This window comes from Oncorhynchus mykiss, chromosome 20, assembly GCF_013265735.2.
Source record: "Oncorhynchus mykiss isolate Arlee chromosome 20, USDA_OmykA_1.1, whole genome shotgun sequence".
Classification (NCBI taxonomy): domain Eukaryota; kingdom Metazoa; phylum Chordata; class Actinopteri; order Salmoniformes; family Salmonidae; genus Oncorhynchus; species Oncorhynchus mykiss.
The window spans coordinates 12,196,990-12,217,200 of NC_048584.1; the positions used below are offsets into that span (position 1 = coordinate 12,196,990).

General features: G+C 42.7%; 1 protein-coding gene across 5 annotated transcripts in view; it reads right to left on the minus strand.

Moving 5' to 3' along the window:
- LOC110498977 (cGMP-dependent protein kinase 1) overlaps positions 1-20,211 on the minus strand; it is a 169,035-nt gene that overhangs the window by 18,498 nt on the left and 130,326 nt on the right. For all 5 annotated transcript variants that reach the window (XM_021575730.2, XM_021575733.2, XM_021575734.2 and 2 more), the window contains 3 exons: positions 19,559-19,636; positions 19,144-19,238; positions 7,125-7,190 (listed from right to left, as the gene is read on the minus strand). In XM_021575730.2, coding sequence (XP_021431405.1) covers positions 7,125-7,190; positions 19,144-19,238; positions 19,559-19,636 — 239 coding nt within the window. The remainder of the gene's footprint in view (positions 1-7,124; positions 7,191-19,143; positions 19,239-19,558; positions 19,637-20,211) is intronic.

Below are 20,211 nucleotides of genomic sequence, written 5' to 3' on the forward strand. Positions count from 1 at the left end.
CACCATAGTCCCCTCCAAGCTCATTTCCAAGCTCAGGACCATTGGGACTGAACAGCTCCCTCTGCAACTGGATCGTGGACTTCCTGATGTTCCACCCGCAGGCAGTGATGGTAGAAAACAACACATCCGCCACACTGACCATCAATAGGGGGGCCACTTAGGTGTTTGTGCTTAGTCCCCTACTGTACTCCCTGTTCACCCACAACTTTGTGGCTGTGCAGGACTCCAACACCATCATCAAGTTTGCTGACAACACGACGGTGGTAGGTCTGATCACTGACAACGATGAGGTAGCCTATAGGGAGGCAGTGGTGGAAAAAGTACCCAATTGTCATACTTGAGCAAAAGTATAGATACCTTTAATAGAAAGTTACTCAAGTAAAAGTGAAAGTCACCCAGTAAAATATCACATGAGTAAAATACTAAAATGATTTTGCTCTAAATATACATATACAAGTAAAAGTATGAATAATTTAAAATTCCTTATATTAAGCAAAGCAGACGGCACAATTTTATTGTTTTTAAAATGAACAGATAACCAGGGGCACACACAAACATCATGTACAAAATATACATTTGTGTTTAGTGAGTCCGCCAGATCAGAGGCTGCAGGGATGACCACGTGTTCTCTTGATAAATCTGTGAATTGGACCATTTTCCTTTCCTGCTAAGCATTCAAAATACAGCGAGTACTTTTGGGTGTCAGGTAAAATGTATGGAGTAAAAAGTACATTATTTTCTTTAGGAATGTAGTGACATTAAAGTAAAAGCTGTCAAAAATATAAATAGTAAAAGAAAGTATAGATACCCCCAAAAACTACTTAAGTTGTATTTTGAAGCATTTTAACTTAAGTACTTTACACCACTGTAGGTAGGTTAGAGACCTGTCCCTCAACATCAACAAGACAAAAGAGCTGATTGTGGATTACAGGAAATGGAGGGGCGAGCACACCCCCATCCACATCGATGGGACTAGTGGAACGGGTCGATTGCTTCAAGTTCTTCTGTGTTTCCATCACTAAGGAATTAAAATGGCCAAATCATAAGACTGCTAAACAAGCTAAACAAATGGCTAGCCGGACTACCTGCATTTAGCGTTTTTTTTTACTAAGTCTCTTTCACTGACTCTATGCACACACACAGGACTCTACTCACACACTCACTCATACTTACCCTGACACCACGACACGTAAAGTAGCAGTCAAACGTTTTTTACATTTTTTACATTGTAGAATAATACTGGACACATCAAAACTACGAAATAACACATATGGAATCATGTAGTAACCAAAAAGTTTAATATTTGAGATTCTTCAAAGTAGCCTCCCTTTGCCTTGATGACAGCTTGGCATACTGTTGGCATTCTCTCAACCAGCTTCATGAGGTAGTCACCTGGAATGCATTTCAATTAACAGGTGTGCCTTCTTAAAAGTTAATTGTGGGAATTATTTCCTTCTTAAAACCAGTTGCATCTCTAGGGGCGCTATTTCATTTTTGGATAAAAAACGTTCCCGTTTTAAGCGCGATATTTTGTCACGAAAAGATGCTCGACTATGCATATTCTTGACAGTTTTGGAAAGAAAACACTGAAGTTTCAGAATCTGCAAAGATTTTGTCTGTAAGTGAACTCATTCTACAGGCGAAACCAAGATGATACGTCAAACAGGAAATGAGCAGAATTTCTGAAGCTCTGTTTTCTAATGTCTCCTTATATGGCTGTGAATGCGACAGGAATAAGCTTAGACCTTCTGCCGTTTCCCCAAGATGTCGGCAGCATTGTGACGTATTTGTAGGCATATCATTGGAAGATTGACCATAAGAGACTACATTTTCCAAGTGTCCGCCTGGTGTCCTGCGTCGAAACTGGTGCGCAAAGTCATGTGCAAGTATATTTCCATTTGATTGAGAGGAGAAACCATGCTTCCACGAACGATATATCATCGAAGAGATATGTGAAAAACACCTTGAGGATTGATTCTAAACAACGTTTGCCATGTTTTCAGTCGATATTATGGAGTTAATTTGGAAAAAAGTTTGCGTTTTGAGGACTGAATTTTCGGGTTTTTTTGGTAGCCAAATGTGATGTACAAAACGGAGCTATTTCTAATACACAAAGAATCTTTTTGGAAAAACTGAGCATCTGCTATCTAACTGAGAGTCTCCTCATTGAAAACATCAGAAGTTCTTCAAAGGTAAATTATTTTATTTGAAGGCTTTTATGTTTTTGTTGAAATGTTGCGTGCTGGATGCTAACGCTAATGCTAACGCTAAATGCTACGCTAGCTAGCTACTTTTACACAAATGATTGTTTTCCTATGGTTGAGAAGCATATTTTGAAAATCTGAGATGACAGTGTTGTTTACAAAAGGCTAAGCTTGAGAGATGGCATATTTATTTCATTTCATTTGCGATTTTCATGAATAGTTAACGTTGCGTTATGGTAATGAGCTTGAGTCTGTATTCACGATCCTGGATCCGGGATGGGGAGATCAGAAAGGTTAATGTGTTTGAGCCAATCAGTTGTGTTGTGACAAGGTAGGGGTGGTATACAGAAGATAGCCCTATTTGGTAAAAGAGCAAGTCCATAATATGGCAAGAACAGCTCAAATAAGCAAAGAGAAACGACAGTCCATCATTACTTTAAGACATGAAGGTCAGTCAATCCGTAACTTGAAAGTTTCTTCAAGTCATGTCGCAAAAAACATCAAGCGCTGTGATGAAACTGGCTCTCATGAGGCCCGCCACAGGAATGGAAGACCCAGAGTTACCTCTGCTGCAGAGGACAAGTTCATTAGAGTTACCAGCCTCAGCAATTGCAGCCCAAATAAATGTTCAAGTGACATACTCATCTCAACATCAATTGTTCAGAGGAGACTACGTGAATCAGGCCTTCATGGTCAAATTGCTGCAAAGAAACCACTACTAAAGGACACCAATAAGAAGAAGAGACTGAGATGGGCCAAGAAACACGAGCAATGGACATTAGGCCGGTGGAAATCTGTCCTTTGGTCTGATGAGTCCAAGTTTTAGATTTTTGGTTCCAACCGCCGAGTCTTTCTGAGACGCAGAGTAGGTGAACGGATGATCTCCGCATGTGTGGTTCCCACCATGAAGCATGGAGGAAGAGATATGATGGTGTGGGGGTGCTTTGCTGGTGACACTCTGTGATTTATTTAGAATTCAAGGCACACTTAACTAGCATGGCTACCACAGCATTTTGCAGCGATACGTCATCCCATCTGGTTTGCCTTTCGTGGGACTATCATTTGTTTTTCAACAGGACAAAGACCCGAAACACACCTCAAGGCTGTGTGAGGGCTCTTTGACCAAGAAGGAGAGTGATGGAATGCTGCATCAGATGACCTGGCCTCCACAATCACCCGACCTCAACCAAATTGAGATGCTTTTGGATGAGTTGGACCGCAGAGTGAAGGAAAAGCAGCCAGCAAGTGCTCCGCATACAGTATGTGGGAACTCCTTCAAGACTTTTGGAAAAGTATTCCTCATGAAGCTGGTTGAGAGAATGCCAAGAGTGTGCAAAGCTGTCATCAAGGCAACGCGTGGCTACTTTGAAGAATCTCAAATATAAAATATATTTGGATTTGTTTAACAATTTTTTTGGTTACTACATGATTCCATATGTGTTATATCATAGTTTTGATGTCTTCACTGTTATTCTACAATATAGATAGTTAAAATAGTAAAAATAAAGAAAAACTCTTGAATGAGAAGCTGTGTCAAAAATGTTGACTGGTACTGTACATACACCCACACACACATAACATGCGCACACATGCATACGGTATTGACGCCATGCACGCACACGCACACACACACACACACACACACACACACACACACACACACACACACACACACACACACACACACACACACACACACACACACACACACACACACACACACACACAGCTGCTACAGCTGTCTACTATATATCCTGTTGCCTAGTCACTTTACCCCTACCTATATTTAGATAGCTACCTCAATTACCTTGATCTCCTGCACATCGACTCGGTACTGGTACACCCTGTTATATTTCTTCAAAATCAATTTTTTTTTAATCTAAAATTGTACTCGGTCACATGCTTTGTAAACAACAGGTGTAGACTAACAGTGAAATGCTTACTTGCGGGCCCTTCCCAACAATTCAGAGAGAAAGAAAATAGAGAAATAATATAAAAGTAATAATAATAATAATAAACACAATGAGTAACGGTAACTTGACTATATACACAGGGTACCAGTACCGGGTGCAGGTGTACGAGGTAGTTGCGATAGATATGTCCATACAGTATAACTAGGAATAAAGTGACAGAACACAAACAGTAGCAGTACCATATGTGATAAGACAAAACAAGTCAGTATAAAAAGGGTCAATGCAGATAATCCGGTGCAGATAGTACTGGTTATTGTTATTCGTTATTCACTGTGTATTTATTCCTCGTGTCACTACTTCTATTATTCTACTTTAAAAATATATATATAATCTTTGCATCGTTTCACTGTCAGTCTACATCTGTTGTTTACGAAGCACGTGACAAATAATATATGATTTTTGGTTGATTTTATTCTATGCAATCGAGAATTCATTTTGATGAAAGCATTTTGATGAAACCTCTCACACGGATGAGATGCATAGGAGGAGAGCAGACGTGCTTGTCTTAAGTTTGATTGAGGAAATGCATTAGAACAATCAACAGATCTGACTGTCCAAAACTAGATTGAATTGACGTTTCATTTCTTTTCTTTCCAAAATCAAGAACATATGTCCGCTGGCATGCTTTGAACATTCAAAAGGCAATCCTAAATGTACTGTCACGCACAAGATATGATGGATGTTAGCTGTTCTGGAGAATAAATATTGTCATCAATGATACTGTCAAGATTAACAAGGCAGACAGGTTGTCTGCAATCACATTTGTTTCCCTGACAAGGTATGGTAAATCATTGTCTTTTTTGAGATGCAATCTTCTATTGTTTATTTGAGTTTGTACATAAACCGTAAGCTCTAATAACACTATTGACTTACAATTTAGTATGGAGTTGGCAATTTTAAAGTAATGACACATTACTGTCAAAATGTGATAATAGAATACATTTAAACATGATAAAAATAGATCATATCTGAGACTTTCTCTTATCTCTTATAGAGGAAAAACAAGCTAAAGAAGTAGACAAATGTCTGGTTATATAAAAAATAACCAGATTATGATGGAGCGTCATCAAAATTGATCATTTTTCCCATTTAGCATATTCAGGTTTTTGTCATTAAGGGTCCTTCTGTGCTGTTTTTAGCCATCTGTTTCAAAGCGCCTGAAACCATTAGAGGGGCTAAGAGGGGTCAGATTACCACCCTGCATTTCAGTGAGAGGGGGCAGGTTGGAGGAGCGGCCATTTAAATGTGACACATCTGAGCTCTGTCTGTGGAGTGTTGCTTCTGGGGCATTTTCTCCCAGCAGGCAACAATGCTGAAAAGCGCCTGTCTGGGCCCTCGGGCACTGAGAGGCAGCCTCATGTTCCAGAACAGAATAGAATGTGCACAGAATGTGCCCCCAATCACTACACATATAGATAGGTATACTGTAGACCTCAGGAGTTATTTCCGAGGTTTATAAGTCTGTTCTCACCAGGGTTAGATTCAGGTGTCAGACTGGTACAGCTCTTTACAAGGATCTTTGATTGAATCGTTTCACACAATCAACATTATGTACGGTAAGTGGTAGAGAGTAACCGACGTCCAGTGAGGCAAGCCAAGAACTGTCACAGCCTCGTGACAGTCGTGACCTCATTATGTGTCTAGGCGGAAGGAATTTATTATAATTTCATGACTGGAGAAACAAATAGGACCCACGATAGCCAATGGCAGCGCATTTTGAAGTGTGAACTGCGTTGCTCTAACTATGGAGTTCACACCCACTTAAAGTTGCATTCTTAGTGTGCCTCTCCTACAAAAGCCCATATATAAGTTGTCCACTCGCACTGGATAAGGCCGACTTGCCATAATAAATGTGTTTGATATCAGTAATGCAGAAGAGATAAAAAAGTTTATAGCCTAGACTTATCGTAAAGTTTATAGACTACGCCAGATAGCTATACGTAGCAGCCCGAGCAAATCCAACTCCTAAACTACACTACTAACAGACGCCACTGTGAAGAGCCAGACAGAGTAGTAAAAAAAAAGTAGGCTAGTTTCATTAAGCCTGATATACAGTATGTTCCTCTATTAGCACATCTGAGGAGACTGAATCAACTCAGTTGACTCTCCCTGACCACCCTGTCCAAGTGTATGTTTGGTACCAGGTCTGCATCTCGATATAGTGCACTACCCTATGGGCACTGGTCAAAAGTAGTGCACTATATAGGGAATTGGGTGCTATTTCAGACAACCTCCCAGAATCCCAATCCACAACAGTGGTCATATCATTACATGCACGACAACGGCATGATGGCGGAGGGAGCGCAGCGTGGCAGCCAAAACAAGCCCTCTTTAACAGACTCAGCCATAAAGCTTTCAGGCGGCCAACATGATCAAATGAATGGTGGATCTCCCGCAGAGAGCGAATAGAAAATGTTCCTCTCTTGCCTCCAGCGTTTGTGTGCTGCGTTCGCCTTTTTTTTTAGCCCTGCCTCTGGTTCTGACAGAGACACACAGAGACCCAGACCCACACAGCGCTGATGAGGTCTATGGGGAGTGGAAGAGAACAGGCTTTCTACCATGCAGTGCACAGTGCTCCATCCCCAGTCCCACTGTTTTACCATGCTGCTTGTCATTCAAAACAGGAACTATTCTCTATGTTCTTTGTATGGCGTTATGTCATGATATAGTTGTAAAAATGTTTGAAATGTGGGGAAGATATTTGTTTTCGGATTCAGAATAAATTGCATAATACTGATGAGTGATGAATGATCTATAATCAATGATATGGATGAACACAACAAACCTTTGTTAAAACATACCAATCCTATAATAGTCATGCTACTGTGATGTGGTTCATGCTCTGCACTACAATTGCTTTTTTTCATGGCAGTAAAAGGTTAATCAACTTCCAACAAACTGCACACATTTAAAAGTAAATCTTTAGACGACACAGGGTACTACTCACTCTCTGTCAATGACCAGGCAGGTGACGGCATCAGCAGCAATGACATTAGCCGTCCTGATGTCCTCTCTGTGGGGACACAAATTGAAAACAAATCAGTCAAACACATCCCCCAAAGAAATTAATGTAGGACACTAACGTACGTTTTAATATATACGCCATTTAGCAGACGCCTTTATCCAAAACAACCTACAGTCATCCATGCATACATATTACATACACTACCGGTCAAAAGTTTGGGGTCATTAAGAAATGTCCTTGTTTTTGAAAGAAAATCACTTTTTTTTTGTCTGTTAAAATAACATCAAATTGATCAGAAATACAGTGTAGACATGTTGTAAATGACTATTGAAGCTGGAAACCGCTGATTTTTAATGGAATATCTATATAGGCGTACAGAGGCCCATTATCAGCAACCATCACTCCTGTGTTCCAATTGCACGTTGTTAACTAATCCAAGTTTATAATTTTAAAAGGCTAATTGATCATAGAAATCCATTTTGCAATTATGTTAGCACAGCTGAAAACTGTTGTACTGATTAAAGAAGCAATAAAACTGGCCTTCTTTAGACTTGTTGAGCATCTGGAGCATCAGCATTTGTGGGTTCGATTACAGGCTCAAAATGGCCAGAAACAAAGAACTTTCTTCCGAAACTCGTCAATCTATTCTCATTCTTAGAAATTAAGGCTATTCCATGCGAGATATTGCCAAGAAACTGAAGATCTCGTACAACGCTGTGTACTACTCCCATTCACAGCACAGCACAGTGCAAACTGGCTCTAACCAGAATAGAAAGAGGATTGGGAGGCCCCATTGCACAATGTCACATTCTGATTTAATTAACTTTGCCATCACACAATCCTTTCTAACACAGAAACAAATCAAGAATAAGAGATGATAGTAACAACCATATTCTCTACAGCTGTCTACATCATCATCAAATCCCCGTCACTGCAACCTGAAGAAGTGTCTTCCAAATCACTTGAATCTGCAAATGACTCTGAATCAGTGGTTTCCATAATGACCTGCGATCATTCTGTGAAAATGTCCACACACACACTCTCTCTCTCACTAATAAACGGCGTTAGTGCCTTGGAGAGACAAAGAGAACAATGGGACCACTTCCCTAGACTATTAGATCAAGTTCCCATTAGTAAATTAATGTAATGTATATCACAGCAATGAATGGTGGATGACCAGATGATTTCATCATGAAATAAAATAGCACAATAGTAGCAGGTCACCTTGCTAGTAATGCCATACAGTATACTGCATCTCTATGTGTTACAGGCATCCCTGTAATTGACATGAATTCAGTATGGTTGTGTAACAGCAGTATCTACAATGCATTATGGAATAAACTTTCCTCCATGTGTCGTAGGTTACTCAGACACCCCATCTGATACCCCATCTTCCATGTAATCAGCTGCCTGCCCTGAGCTGTCCAGTCCAGGCTGTCTCCATGGGCCATGCCAGTGAGACCAGGTGTGTGCTTTTAGAGTAGAGGGGATGGGCATCATCTAATTTGACAGAACTATCTGGTGACAGGAGGAGTGAGTGTGAGGGGAGAGGGACGGGTAGATGAATACGAGAGGAAATCTATCCATCCAGCCCAACTATTACATTTGAGCCCCCTTAATAGGCAGACCAGGGAAAACAGCTGTGATTTCCCCCCCTGCTCATGGATGAAGCAACAGTTCCCTGGATATCACAAGAACACCTGGGGATTCTGAAGACGCAGGCTGAGGTGTCCATTTCACACAGATATGTCCCTTACAGCAATACAGCATTAATTCCAGTTGCTACCATTGGACCACCCAACTAGCCGTATACTTTCATTTCAGTGTTTTGTTACACAGCTGACACGTGTAAGCAGATATCTCCCGTCGAGGGAGCAGGATGCCATTCTTCAAGCCAATTAGCACATATTATGGCAGGGAGATGGGAAACATCTACGGCAGACTATGGACCTGCTATATCACTAGATATCTCCCAGTAAAATGAAAGGAGAGCTTTCTAGACATGCCACACTTCAAACCAATTGCCACATATCATGGCAGGGACAGGGAGAGATAAACATGGAAGGTAGCCACACTGGGACTGTTATCGCACCACATATACTGCATCAAATAACTACTATATATATGAGAGAGAGAGAGAGATGGAATTAATATTGAGCCAGGCACAGCCACAGCATCAGTAGACCATGCCTCCATCAATGCCAATCACAACCAGTGAGAGAGCAGCTTGGAGAAAAGGTTATGGTTGTCAGTCTCAATGGAAACGTGTGCACAGTACAAAGACTTGGGGGAAATACAATGCCATAGGCATTTAACACCTCGGTTTATCACAAACTAGGCAAGATAATCCATGTGTGGCTCTGTTGGTAGAGCATGGTGCTTGCAATGCCAGGGTTGTGGGTTCAATTCCCAAAAAATGTATGCAGTTGCTCTGGATAAGAGTGTCTGCTATATTACTGAAATGTAGATTAGGAGAGATGGCAGATTTCTGGGGGGGGCTTTGTTAAACAGCAGAGAGCTGCCTAACTCTGGTGACATTTACAGCTCGGCAGCTGAAAGGCTCTTATGATGAATTGAGCACTGCTTGGTGTACAACATCTTTGGGCAAAGTTCAGGCATGTGTGCGTACCCATGTATGGCTGAGAGGGAGACAGAAAGATATTTGTGGGTGCGTGTGTCGCGAGAGAGAATCGTATTTACGTGACAATTATTCCTGAGTCCTGACATCTCCCTAATAGCCAATAATTAGCCTTAATGTGAGGGAACAAGGTGTTTTGTGTTGGGCAGATATGAAGGTGCACTTAGCATACAGCCTCCTTCACATCAAAGCCAGTAAGCCACTCAAACCTTTTTAACCACAAGGACTATTGTGCTATCCTGTCTGTAGTCAATTCTTCACGGCTCTATCATCTCCTCCCCCAAAACCATGCTAACAGGGCTAGCATGCAAATATTGCTTGGGTAAACAGCGCACCAACTTTTTTTAAAGCCGTGATTGATTTGCTTGACATAGTAATGGAGAAGATGTGTAATTTATTAGGGACCCCTTTACGAGTTTCATTATTTTATTGTCTACATTATCCAGTAGAACAACATGAAACTGTTTACACCTTCGGGTCTCATCTTTATCACCCTTTAGTTTGACTTTTTATCATTCATGTTTTATTCATTACGGAGAAAACAACAGGAGCGTGCTAATTAGGACAGAGGAGAGGGGGACAGATCACACACAGAGAGAGAGAGGCAGATGAGGAACACACATTTTGGAGATGTGGCGCCTTTCAAAGTCTAACTAATACACCGCCATAGCTTGTTAAAGCCTAGCTCTTCATGGCTGTGGCTGCGACACCGGTGAGCATCAAAGCAGAGTATAACAAGATCCCTCTTCCTTTGTTTGCTGTGGAAAACAGAAGCAAGAATTTGAATGCTATTAACTCAGGAGAGGAAACTCCAGTGAGATGCAAGACATTTATTGCGTTTCCAATTATATGAACAATATTTCAATGATGTATGAGTCGAGCAACAAAACAAATCTAGCTTAATTGATTCATTAAAAAAAATATATCCTTTATGAGATTCTTTATTTTATTACCCACATTATTGAGTAGAACAATAAGAAACTGGGTCTTATCTTTGTCACCTATTAGTTTAACTTGTTTTTTTTCTTTGTGTTTTATTCATTACGAAAAACAACAGGATGTGTACCATTGATATACAGTACCACTGTACCACCACCATACGGTTTACAGTGCCTTCAGAAAGTATTCACACCCCTTGACTTTTTCCACATTTTGTTGCGTCACAGCTTGAATTTAAAATGGATTCAATTGAGATGTTGCATCATTGGCCTATACACAATACCCCATAATGTCAGTGGAACTGTTTTTACATTTTTTATTTTTTTTTATTTTTATAAATTAGTAAAAAATGAAAGCTGAAATGGCTTGAGTCAATAAGTATTCAACCCCTTTGTTATGGCAAGCCTAAATAAGTTCAGAAGTAAAAATGTGCTTAACAAGTCACATAATAAGTTGCATGGACTAACTTTGTGGGCAGTAATAGTGTTTAACATGACTTTTGAATGACAACCTCATCTCTGTACCTCCCATTTACAATGCAATCGGAAAGTATACAGACCCCTTGACTTTATCCACATTTTGTTACGTTACAGCCTATTTTCAGGTCTCTCCCGAGATGTTCGATCTGGTTCAAGTCCAGGCTCTGGCTGGGCCACTCAAGGACAAGTCAAAACCAGAGTAGTGATGCTCATCAGGTGAGGGAGTGCGGGGCAGCAATTGGTTGAAGAGCATGCATTTAGTTTTACTTGCATTTATAAGCAGTTTGAGGCCAGGGAAGGAGTGTTGAATGGCATTGAAGCTCGTTTGGAGGTTAGTTAACACTGTGTCCAAAGAATGGCAAGATATATACAGAATGGTGTCATCTGCGTAGAGGTGGATCAGAGAACCTCCAGCAGCAAGAGCAACATCATTGATATATACAGAGAAAAGAGTCTGCCCGAGAATTGAACCCTGTGGTACCCCCATAGAGACTGTCAGAGGTCCGGACAACAGGCCCTCCGATTTGACACACTGAACTCTATCTGAGAAGTAGTTAGTGAACCAGGAAAGGCAGTCATTTGAGAAGGCCATTGAGTCTGCCGATAAGAATGCGGTGATTGACAGAGTCGAAAGCCTTGGCCAGGTCGATGAAGACGGCTGCACAGTACTGTCTTTTATCGATGGCAGTTATGATATCGTTTAGGACCTTGAGCATGGCTCAGGTGCACCTATGACCAGCTCCGAAACCAGACTGCATAGTGGAGAAGATACGGTGGGATTCTAAATGGTCGGTGATCTGTTTGTTACCTTAGCTTTCAAAGATTTTAGAAAGGCAGGGCAGGATGGATATAGGTCGATAACAGTTTGAGTGTCTCCCACTTTGAAGAGGGGGATGACTGTGGTAGCTTTCCAATCTTTGGGGATCTCAGACGATATGAAAGAGAGGTTGAACAGGCTAGTAATAGGGGTTGCAACAATTTTGCCGGATAATTTTAGAAAGACAGGGTCCAGATTGTCTTGCCCAGCTGATTTGTAGGGCCTGGGCAAGTTGTTGCAGGGGGTGCAGGGCTGTTGGCCAGGGTAAGGGTAGCCGGTGCAAAGCATGGCCAGCCGTAGAAAAATGCTTATTGAAATGATCGATTATCATAGATTTATTGGTGGTGACAGTGTTAACTATCGTCAGTGCAGTGGGCAGCTGGGAGGAGGTGCTCTTACTGCATGGACTTACAGTGTCCCAAAACGTTTTGGAATTAGAGCTATAGAATGCAAATTTCTGTTTGAAAAAGCTAACTTTTGCTTTCCTAACTGACTGTGTATATTGGTTCCTGACTTCCTTGAAAGGTTGCATATTGCAGGGGCTATTCAATGCTAATGCAGTACACCACAGGATGTTTTTGTCCTGGGCAAGGGCAGTCAAGTCTGGGGTGAACCAAGGGCTATATATGTTCTTAGTTCTACATTTTTTAATGTGGCATGCTTATTTAAGATGGTGAGGAAAGCACTTTGAAAGAACAACCAGGCATCCTCTACTGACAGGCTGATGTCAATATCTTTCCAGGATACCTGGTCCAGGTCGATTAGAAAGGCCTGCTCGCTGAAGTGTTTTAGGGAGCGTTTGACAGTGATGAGGGGTGGTCGTTTGACCGCGGACCCATTACGGACCCAGGCAATGAGGCAGTGATTGCTGAAATCCTGGTTGAAGACAGCAGAGGTGCATTTAGAGGGCAAGTTGGTCAGGATGATATCTGGTTAATTGATAATTTGTGTGAGATTGAGGGCATCTATCTTAGATTGTAGGATGGCCGGGCTGTTAAGAATATCCCAGTTGAGGTCACCTAACAGTACAAACTCTGAAGATAGATGGGGGGCAATCAATTCACATATGGTGTCCAGGGCACAGCTGGGGTCTGAGTAGGGTCTATAACAAGTGGCAACAGTGAGAGACTTGTTTCTGGAATGGTGGATTAGTAGGAGCTCAAATTGTTTGGGCACAGACCTGGATAGTATGACAGAACTCTGCAGGCTATCTCTGCAATAGATTGCAACTCCACCCCCTTTGGCAGTTCTATCTTGTCAGACAATGTTGTAGTTGGTGATGGAAATTTCAGGATTTTTGGTGGTCTTCCTAAGCCAGGATACAGACACAGCTAGGGGTTGGCGGAGTGTGCAGTGAATAAAACAAACTTAGGGAGCAGGCTTCTGATGTTAACATGCATGAAACCAAGGCTTCTAGTTACAGAAGTCAACTAATGAGAGCGCCTGGATAATGGGAGTGGTGCTGGGGGCTGCGGGGCCAGGGTTAACCTCTACATCACCAGAGGAACAGAGGAGGAGTAGGATAAGGGAATGGCTAAAGGCTATAAGAACTGGCCGTCTAGTGCGTTCGGATCAGAGAGTAAACGATTTCAGATTTCTGGGCGTGGAAGAATAGATTCAAGGCATAATGTACAGACAAGGGTAGGATGTGAGTACAGTGGAGGTAAACCTAGGCATTGAGTGACGATGAGAGAGGTTTTGTCTCTAGAGGTACCAGTGGAACAAAAGGGCTATCTAAGTCATATTGGGCAGGGCTGGGGGCTCTACAGTGAAATAAGACAATAATCACTGACCAAAACAGCAATAGACAAGGCATATTGACAGTAGGAGGAGGCATGTGTAGCCGAGTGATCATAAGGTCCAATGAGTAGCAATAGGTGAGTCGATTCAGTAGTCGCTACTACGCTAGGCGAGCTGGAGACACGGCAATTCAGACAGCTAGCGGGCCGAGGCTAGCAGAAGGGCCTTCAGCGATGTCGCAACGGAAGAGCCTGTTGAAACCACCTCAGACGGTTACCTTGGCAGACCAGTCGTGATGGATCGGGGGGGCTCTGTGTCAGAAGTAAAGGGTCCAGGTCAAATGGAAAAAGTTGGTGGACCTCTTTGGCTAGCCGGGAGATGGGCCTTACTCGAGGCTAGCTCAAGGCTAACTGGTGCTTCGGAACAGAGATGTTAGCCAGGAGTAGCCACTCAGATAGCAGCTAGCTAGATGCGACGATCCGGTGTAAAGGTTCAGGACTTGCGGTAGGAATCCGGAGATATGGTAGAGAAAAAGGATATCGCGCTATCGCTCTGTGCAGAATGGCAGGTATTGACCAAGCTGAGGCTGGCTGGTGTCCGAGTTAACGGTGAAGAACACTAGCAGTGGCTAACTAGTAGCTAGTAGCTAGTTAGCTGGCTAGCTGCTGATGGGGGTTCCGGTTCTAAAGTAGAAAAATAGCAGATCCGTACCACATTGGGTGAGGCGGGTTCAGTCCGTACATGGAAAGTGAGATTAAAATATACACAAGAAAAAAAACAGAGGAAAATTATATTTACAAGGGAGAAGACAACACACGTCGACTGCTACGCCATCTTGGATAACTGTCCTCACACCACACTGACTCAATGACTGACTGACTGAGTGAAAGAAGGAGCCCCAGGTCTTCATTGATAGACTGTTCTAATCAGTGTGATAGCTGCTGCTTTCTACACCTTAGGACCAATGACCTAAATAGCATTGTTCCACAGCTATAAAAGTACAGAGACGAATGGCTGAACAACAAGTAGCTGTCATGCTAAGGGAAAAGATTTTGTTAGGTTAACACAGTGAGATGAAACCATTACAAACAAAGAGTATAAACACAATTTGAGGAAGCATTTTTCCTTTCGTCTTTCATCTGTCTATATCTCACATAAAGTAGGCCCTCCCAGTTAGGGGGAGTGATGAGCTCTACAGCAGTCTCACAACTAAATTGCTGGTTGGAAACTGTTTTCTGCCCCTCCCAAAATATAGAATTTGTAGATAATTGGCCCTCTTTCTGGGATTCACCCACAAACAGGACCAAGCCTGACCTGCTGAGGAGTGACGGACTCCATCCTAGCTGGAGGGGTGCTCTCGTAGTATCTACCAACATAAACAGGGCTCTAACTCCTCTAGCTCCACAATGAAATAGGGTGCAGGCCAGGCTACAGGCTGTTAGCCAGCCTGCCAGCTTAGTGGAGTCTGCCACTAGCACAGTCAGTGTAGTCAGCTCAGCTATCCCCATTGAGACTGTATCTGTGCCTCGACCTGGGTTGGGCAAAACTAAACATGGCGGTGTTTGCTTTAGCAATCTCACTAGGATAAAGACCTCCTCCATTCCGGTCATTATTGAAAGAGATTGTGATACCTCACATCTCAGAATAGGGCTACTTAATGTTAGATCCCTTACTTCAAAGGCAATTATAGTCAATGAACTAATCACTGATCATAATCTTGATGTGATTGGCCTGACTGAAACATGGCTTAAGCCTGATGAATTTACTGTGTTAAATGAGGCCTCACCTCCTGGTTACACTAGTGACCATATCCCACGTGCATTCCGCAAAGGCGGAGGTGTTGCTAACATGTACGATAGCAAATTTCAATTCACAAAAAAAAAAAATGACGTTTTCGTCTTTTGAGCTTCTAGTCATGAAATCTATGCAGCCTACTCAATCACTTTTAATAGCTACTGTTTACAGGCCTCCTGGACCATATACAGCGTTCCTCATTGAGTTCCCTGAATTCCTATCAGACCTTGTAGTCATAGCAGATAATATTCACATTTTTGGTGACTATAATATTCACATGGAAAAGTCCACAGACCCACTCCAAAAGGCTTTCGGAGCCATCATCGACTCAGTGGGTTTTGTCCAACATATCTCTGGACCTACTCACTGTCACACTCTGGACCTAGTTTTGTCCCATGGAATAAATGTTGTGGATATGAATGTTTTTCCTCATAATCCTGGACTATCGGACCACCATTTTATTATGTTTGCAATTGCAACAAATAATCTGCTCAGACCCCAACCAAGGAGCATCAAAAGTGGTGCTATAAATTCACAGACAACACAAAGATTCCTTGATGCCCTTCCAGACTCCCTCTGCCTACACAAGGACGTCAGAGGACAAAAATAGGTTAACCACCTAACTGAGGAACTCAATTTAACCTTGCCCAATACCCTAGATGCAGTTGCACCCCTAAAAACTAAAAACATTTCTCATAAGAAACTAGGTCCCTGGTATACAGAAAATACCCGAGCTCTGAAGCAAGCTTCCAGAAAACTGGAACAGAAATGGCGCCACACCAAACTGGAAGTCTTCCGACTAGCTTGGAAAGACAGTACCGTGCAGTATCGAAGAGCCCTTACTGCTGCTCGATCATCCTATTTTTCCAACTTAATTGAGAAAAATAAGAACAATCTGAAATTTATTTTTGATACTGTCGCAAATGGCTTCAGTCTGGATTTAGACCCCATCAAAGCACTGAGACTGCACTTGTGAAGGTGGTAAATGGCAACAGACCGAGGCTCTGCATCTGTCCTCGTGCTCCTAGACCTTAGTGCTGCGTTTGATACCATCAATCACCACATTCTTTTGGAGAGATTGGAAACCCAAATTGGTCTACATGGACAAGTTCTGACCTGGTATAGATCTTATCTGTCGGAAAGATATCAGTTTGTCTCTGTGAATGGTTTGTCCTCTGACAAATCAACTGTACATTTTGGTGTTCCTCGAGGGTCCGTTTTAGGACCACTACTGTTTTCAATATATATTTTACCTCTTGGGGATGTCATTCGAAAACATAATGTTAACTCTCACTGCTATGCGGATGACACACAGTTGTACATTTCAATGAAAGATGGTGAAGCCCCAAAATTGCCCTCGCTAGAAGCCTGTGTTTCAGACATAAGGAAGTGGATGGCTGCAAACTTTCTACTTTTAAACTCGGACAAAACAAAGATGCTTGTTCTAGATCCCAAGAAATAAAGAGGTCTTCTGTTTTGAATCTGACAATTAATCTTAATGGTTGTACAGTCGTCTCAAATAAAACTGTGAAGGACCTCGGTGTTACTCTGGACTCTGATCTCTCTTTTGACTAACATATCAAGACTGTTTCAAGGACAGCTTTTTACCATATACGTAACATTGCAAAAATCAGAAACTTTCTGTCCAAAAATGATGCAGAAAAATTAAGCCATGCTTTTGTTACATCTAGGTTAGACTACTGCAATGCTCTACTTTCCGGCTACCTGGATAAAGCACTAAATAAACTTCAGTTAGTGCTAAACACGACTGATAGAATCCTGACTAGAACCAAAAAATTTGATCATATTACTCCAGTGCTAGCCTCCCTACACTTGCTTCCTGTCAAGGCAAGGGCTGATTTCAAGGTTTTACTGCTAGCCTACAAAGCATTACATGGGCTTGCTCTTACCTATCTCTCTGATTTGGTCCTGCCATACATACCTACACGTACGCTACGGTCACAAGACACAAGCCTCCTAATTGTCCCTAGAATTTCTAAGCAAACAGCTGGAGGCAGGGCTTTCTCCTATGGAGCTCCATTTTTATGGTCTCAACCTTTAAGTCTTTACTGAAGACTCATCTCTTCAGTGGGTCATTTGATTGAGTGTAGTCGTGCCCAGGAGTGTGAAGGTGAATGGAAAGGCTCTGGAGCAACGAACCGCCCTTGCGGTCTCTGCCTGGTCAGTTCCCCTCTTTCCACTGGGATTATCTGCCTCTAACCCTATTACAGGGGCTAAGTCACTGGCTTACTGGTGCTCTTCATGTCGTCCCTAGGAGGGGTGCGTCACTTCAGTGGGTTGAGTCACTGATGTGATCTTCCTGTCTGGGTTGGCGCCCCCCTTGGGTTGTGCCGTGGTGGAGATCTTTGTGGGCTATACTCGGCCTTGTCTCAGGATGGTAAGTTGGTGGTTGAAGATATCCCTCTAGTGGTGTGGGGGCTGTGCTTTGGCAAAGTGGGTGGGGTTATATCCTTCCTGTTTGGCCCTGTCCGGGGGTATCATCGGATGGGGCCACATTGTCTCCTGACCCCTCCTGTCTCAGCCTCCAGTATTTATCCAGTACTTCTCCTGTCTTATCCGGTGTCCTGTGTGAATTTAAGTATGCTCTCTCTAATTTTCTCTTTCTCTCTTTCTTTCTCTCTCTCGGAGGACCTGAGCCCTATGACCATGCCTCAGGACTACCTGGCATGATGACTCCTTGCTGTCCCCAGTCCACCTGGCTGTGCTGCTGCTCCAGTTTCAACTGTTCTGCCTGCGCCTATGGAATCCTGACCTGTTCACCGGACGTGCTACCTGTCCCAGACCTATTATTTGACCATGCTTGTCATTTATGAACATTTGAACATCTGGGCCATGTTCTGCCAGAAGAGGACTGGCCATCCCTCATAGCCTGGTTACCCTCTCTAGGATTCTTCCTAGGTTTTGGCCTTTCTAGGGAGTTTTTCCTAGCCAACGTGCTTCAACACCTGCATTGCTTGCTGTTTGGGGTTTTAGGCTGGGTTTCTGTACAGCACTTTGAGATATCAGCTGATGTATGAAGGGCAATATAAACAAATTTGATCTTGATTTGATGATACTTGCATAACTTGATACTTGCATAATACACACCACTTGATCAACTGATCTGACTTTTTCCATACGACCTCTCTTCCACAATACAATCTCTTCAGCAATAGTGCCTCCCTCCATGGCCTCTAACAGGTTAACAATATGCAACAGCGGGGGAATTGTAATATGTGAAAAGCTGAACTTTGGGGTGACTTTCTCTTAAGTGTGATCTGAGAGAGGCTGCTGACTGTTCGGACACGGTGGGGCTCTTCACTATGATAGACACACAGTGTGGTGGCCTGATCACCTCTTCACTCTTATCCGAACCCTCTTTCTCAAACTCTCCCTCTATCTCTCTTTTACTCTCTACCTTCCACTTGGTCCCGATGAAGTGATCTTGGACTGAATGTGCAGAGTGGGGTGTTACATAACCGGTATTACATATTCCAATCACTTACATACTATATCTGAAGGAGATTGGAAAGAAGTAGGTTTCACTCAGTATTGAAAAATCTTTATGGCCTTTTCAGAAATAAATCAACATACCCCTGCAGGGCTTTCTCCCCAAACCAGTCTCCTTTGCCCAGGGCTCGCAGGTACACAGGCATGTCATTGGGCAAATCCTCCCTGGTGACATTAACCTGTCAGAAAAGAGATCAGCAGTCATTCAATGCTTTAATAGAGGGGCCTCATTCCGAAACCCACACGGAAGGGGAAAGACAGCTTAAAATAGCAACAATTCCGATTTAACGGCAGGGAGTTCCATCACAAATTGAGCATATACCCTCAGGAGGATAAGATCACCTCTTAATGACATTGAACTAACCTCTACTGTAATCACCATAGCAGACATTCCTTGGCTAGCCCCACTGACGCCATGCACCTCTTCCATTAATACATGCACCTCTCTTCATAAAATTGAATGGTTGGTCTACATGATGTTGAGAGTGTCCTCCCTCACCTTTCCCTTGCTGATGATGAAGAAGGTGTCCCCTCTGGCTCCTTGTCTGACGATGTACTCCCCGTCCCCGTAGTGCGTCTGTAAGGAGAGGAAGAGAAGTGTCACTCAGCACCGCCCTGAACTGGACGAAGAGATCTGGCTGAGGACAGGCCTCTGTCAGGCACGCAACTACCATGTTGAATCACCACCAGTTGCCCCAATGCAGAATAGCAGTTAGGAAAATCAAATCACTGTGTACACAGACCATGTGCTGACAAACGAGACCAAAGAAGACAAGAATGACATCAATATCAGTTTGTGATGTTAAAAATGATACATTCTTCTTTTTCTGAATGAAACAGCCTGCATTTATCAGACTGGGACTGAAACAGAGATATAGGGCTGCTGCTGCTTCACATCAGACCTTGGCAGCAGGGCTCCTATGTGAAGTGTTTCCCTTTCAAGCAGTGACATGTTTCCAATCATTACCCCTCTCCTTCCTTCCCTATGCTCAGATGTGTTCAGATGAAGAAGGAGAGACATTTTAACATCTACTGCTGGGTGATAAGTAAAATCAACTAGGAGCCTTTTCATTTCATGTTCTGTTAACATATCATTTATGTTGTCATTCATTCTCCCCCTGACGGGTACTATTGTGTATCACTGAGCAGTTC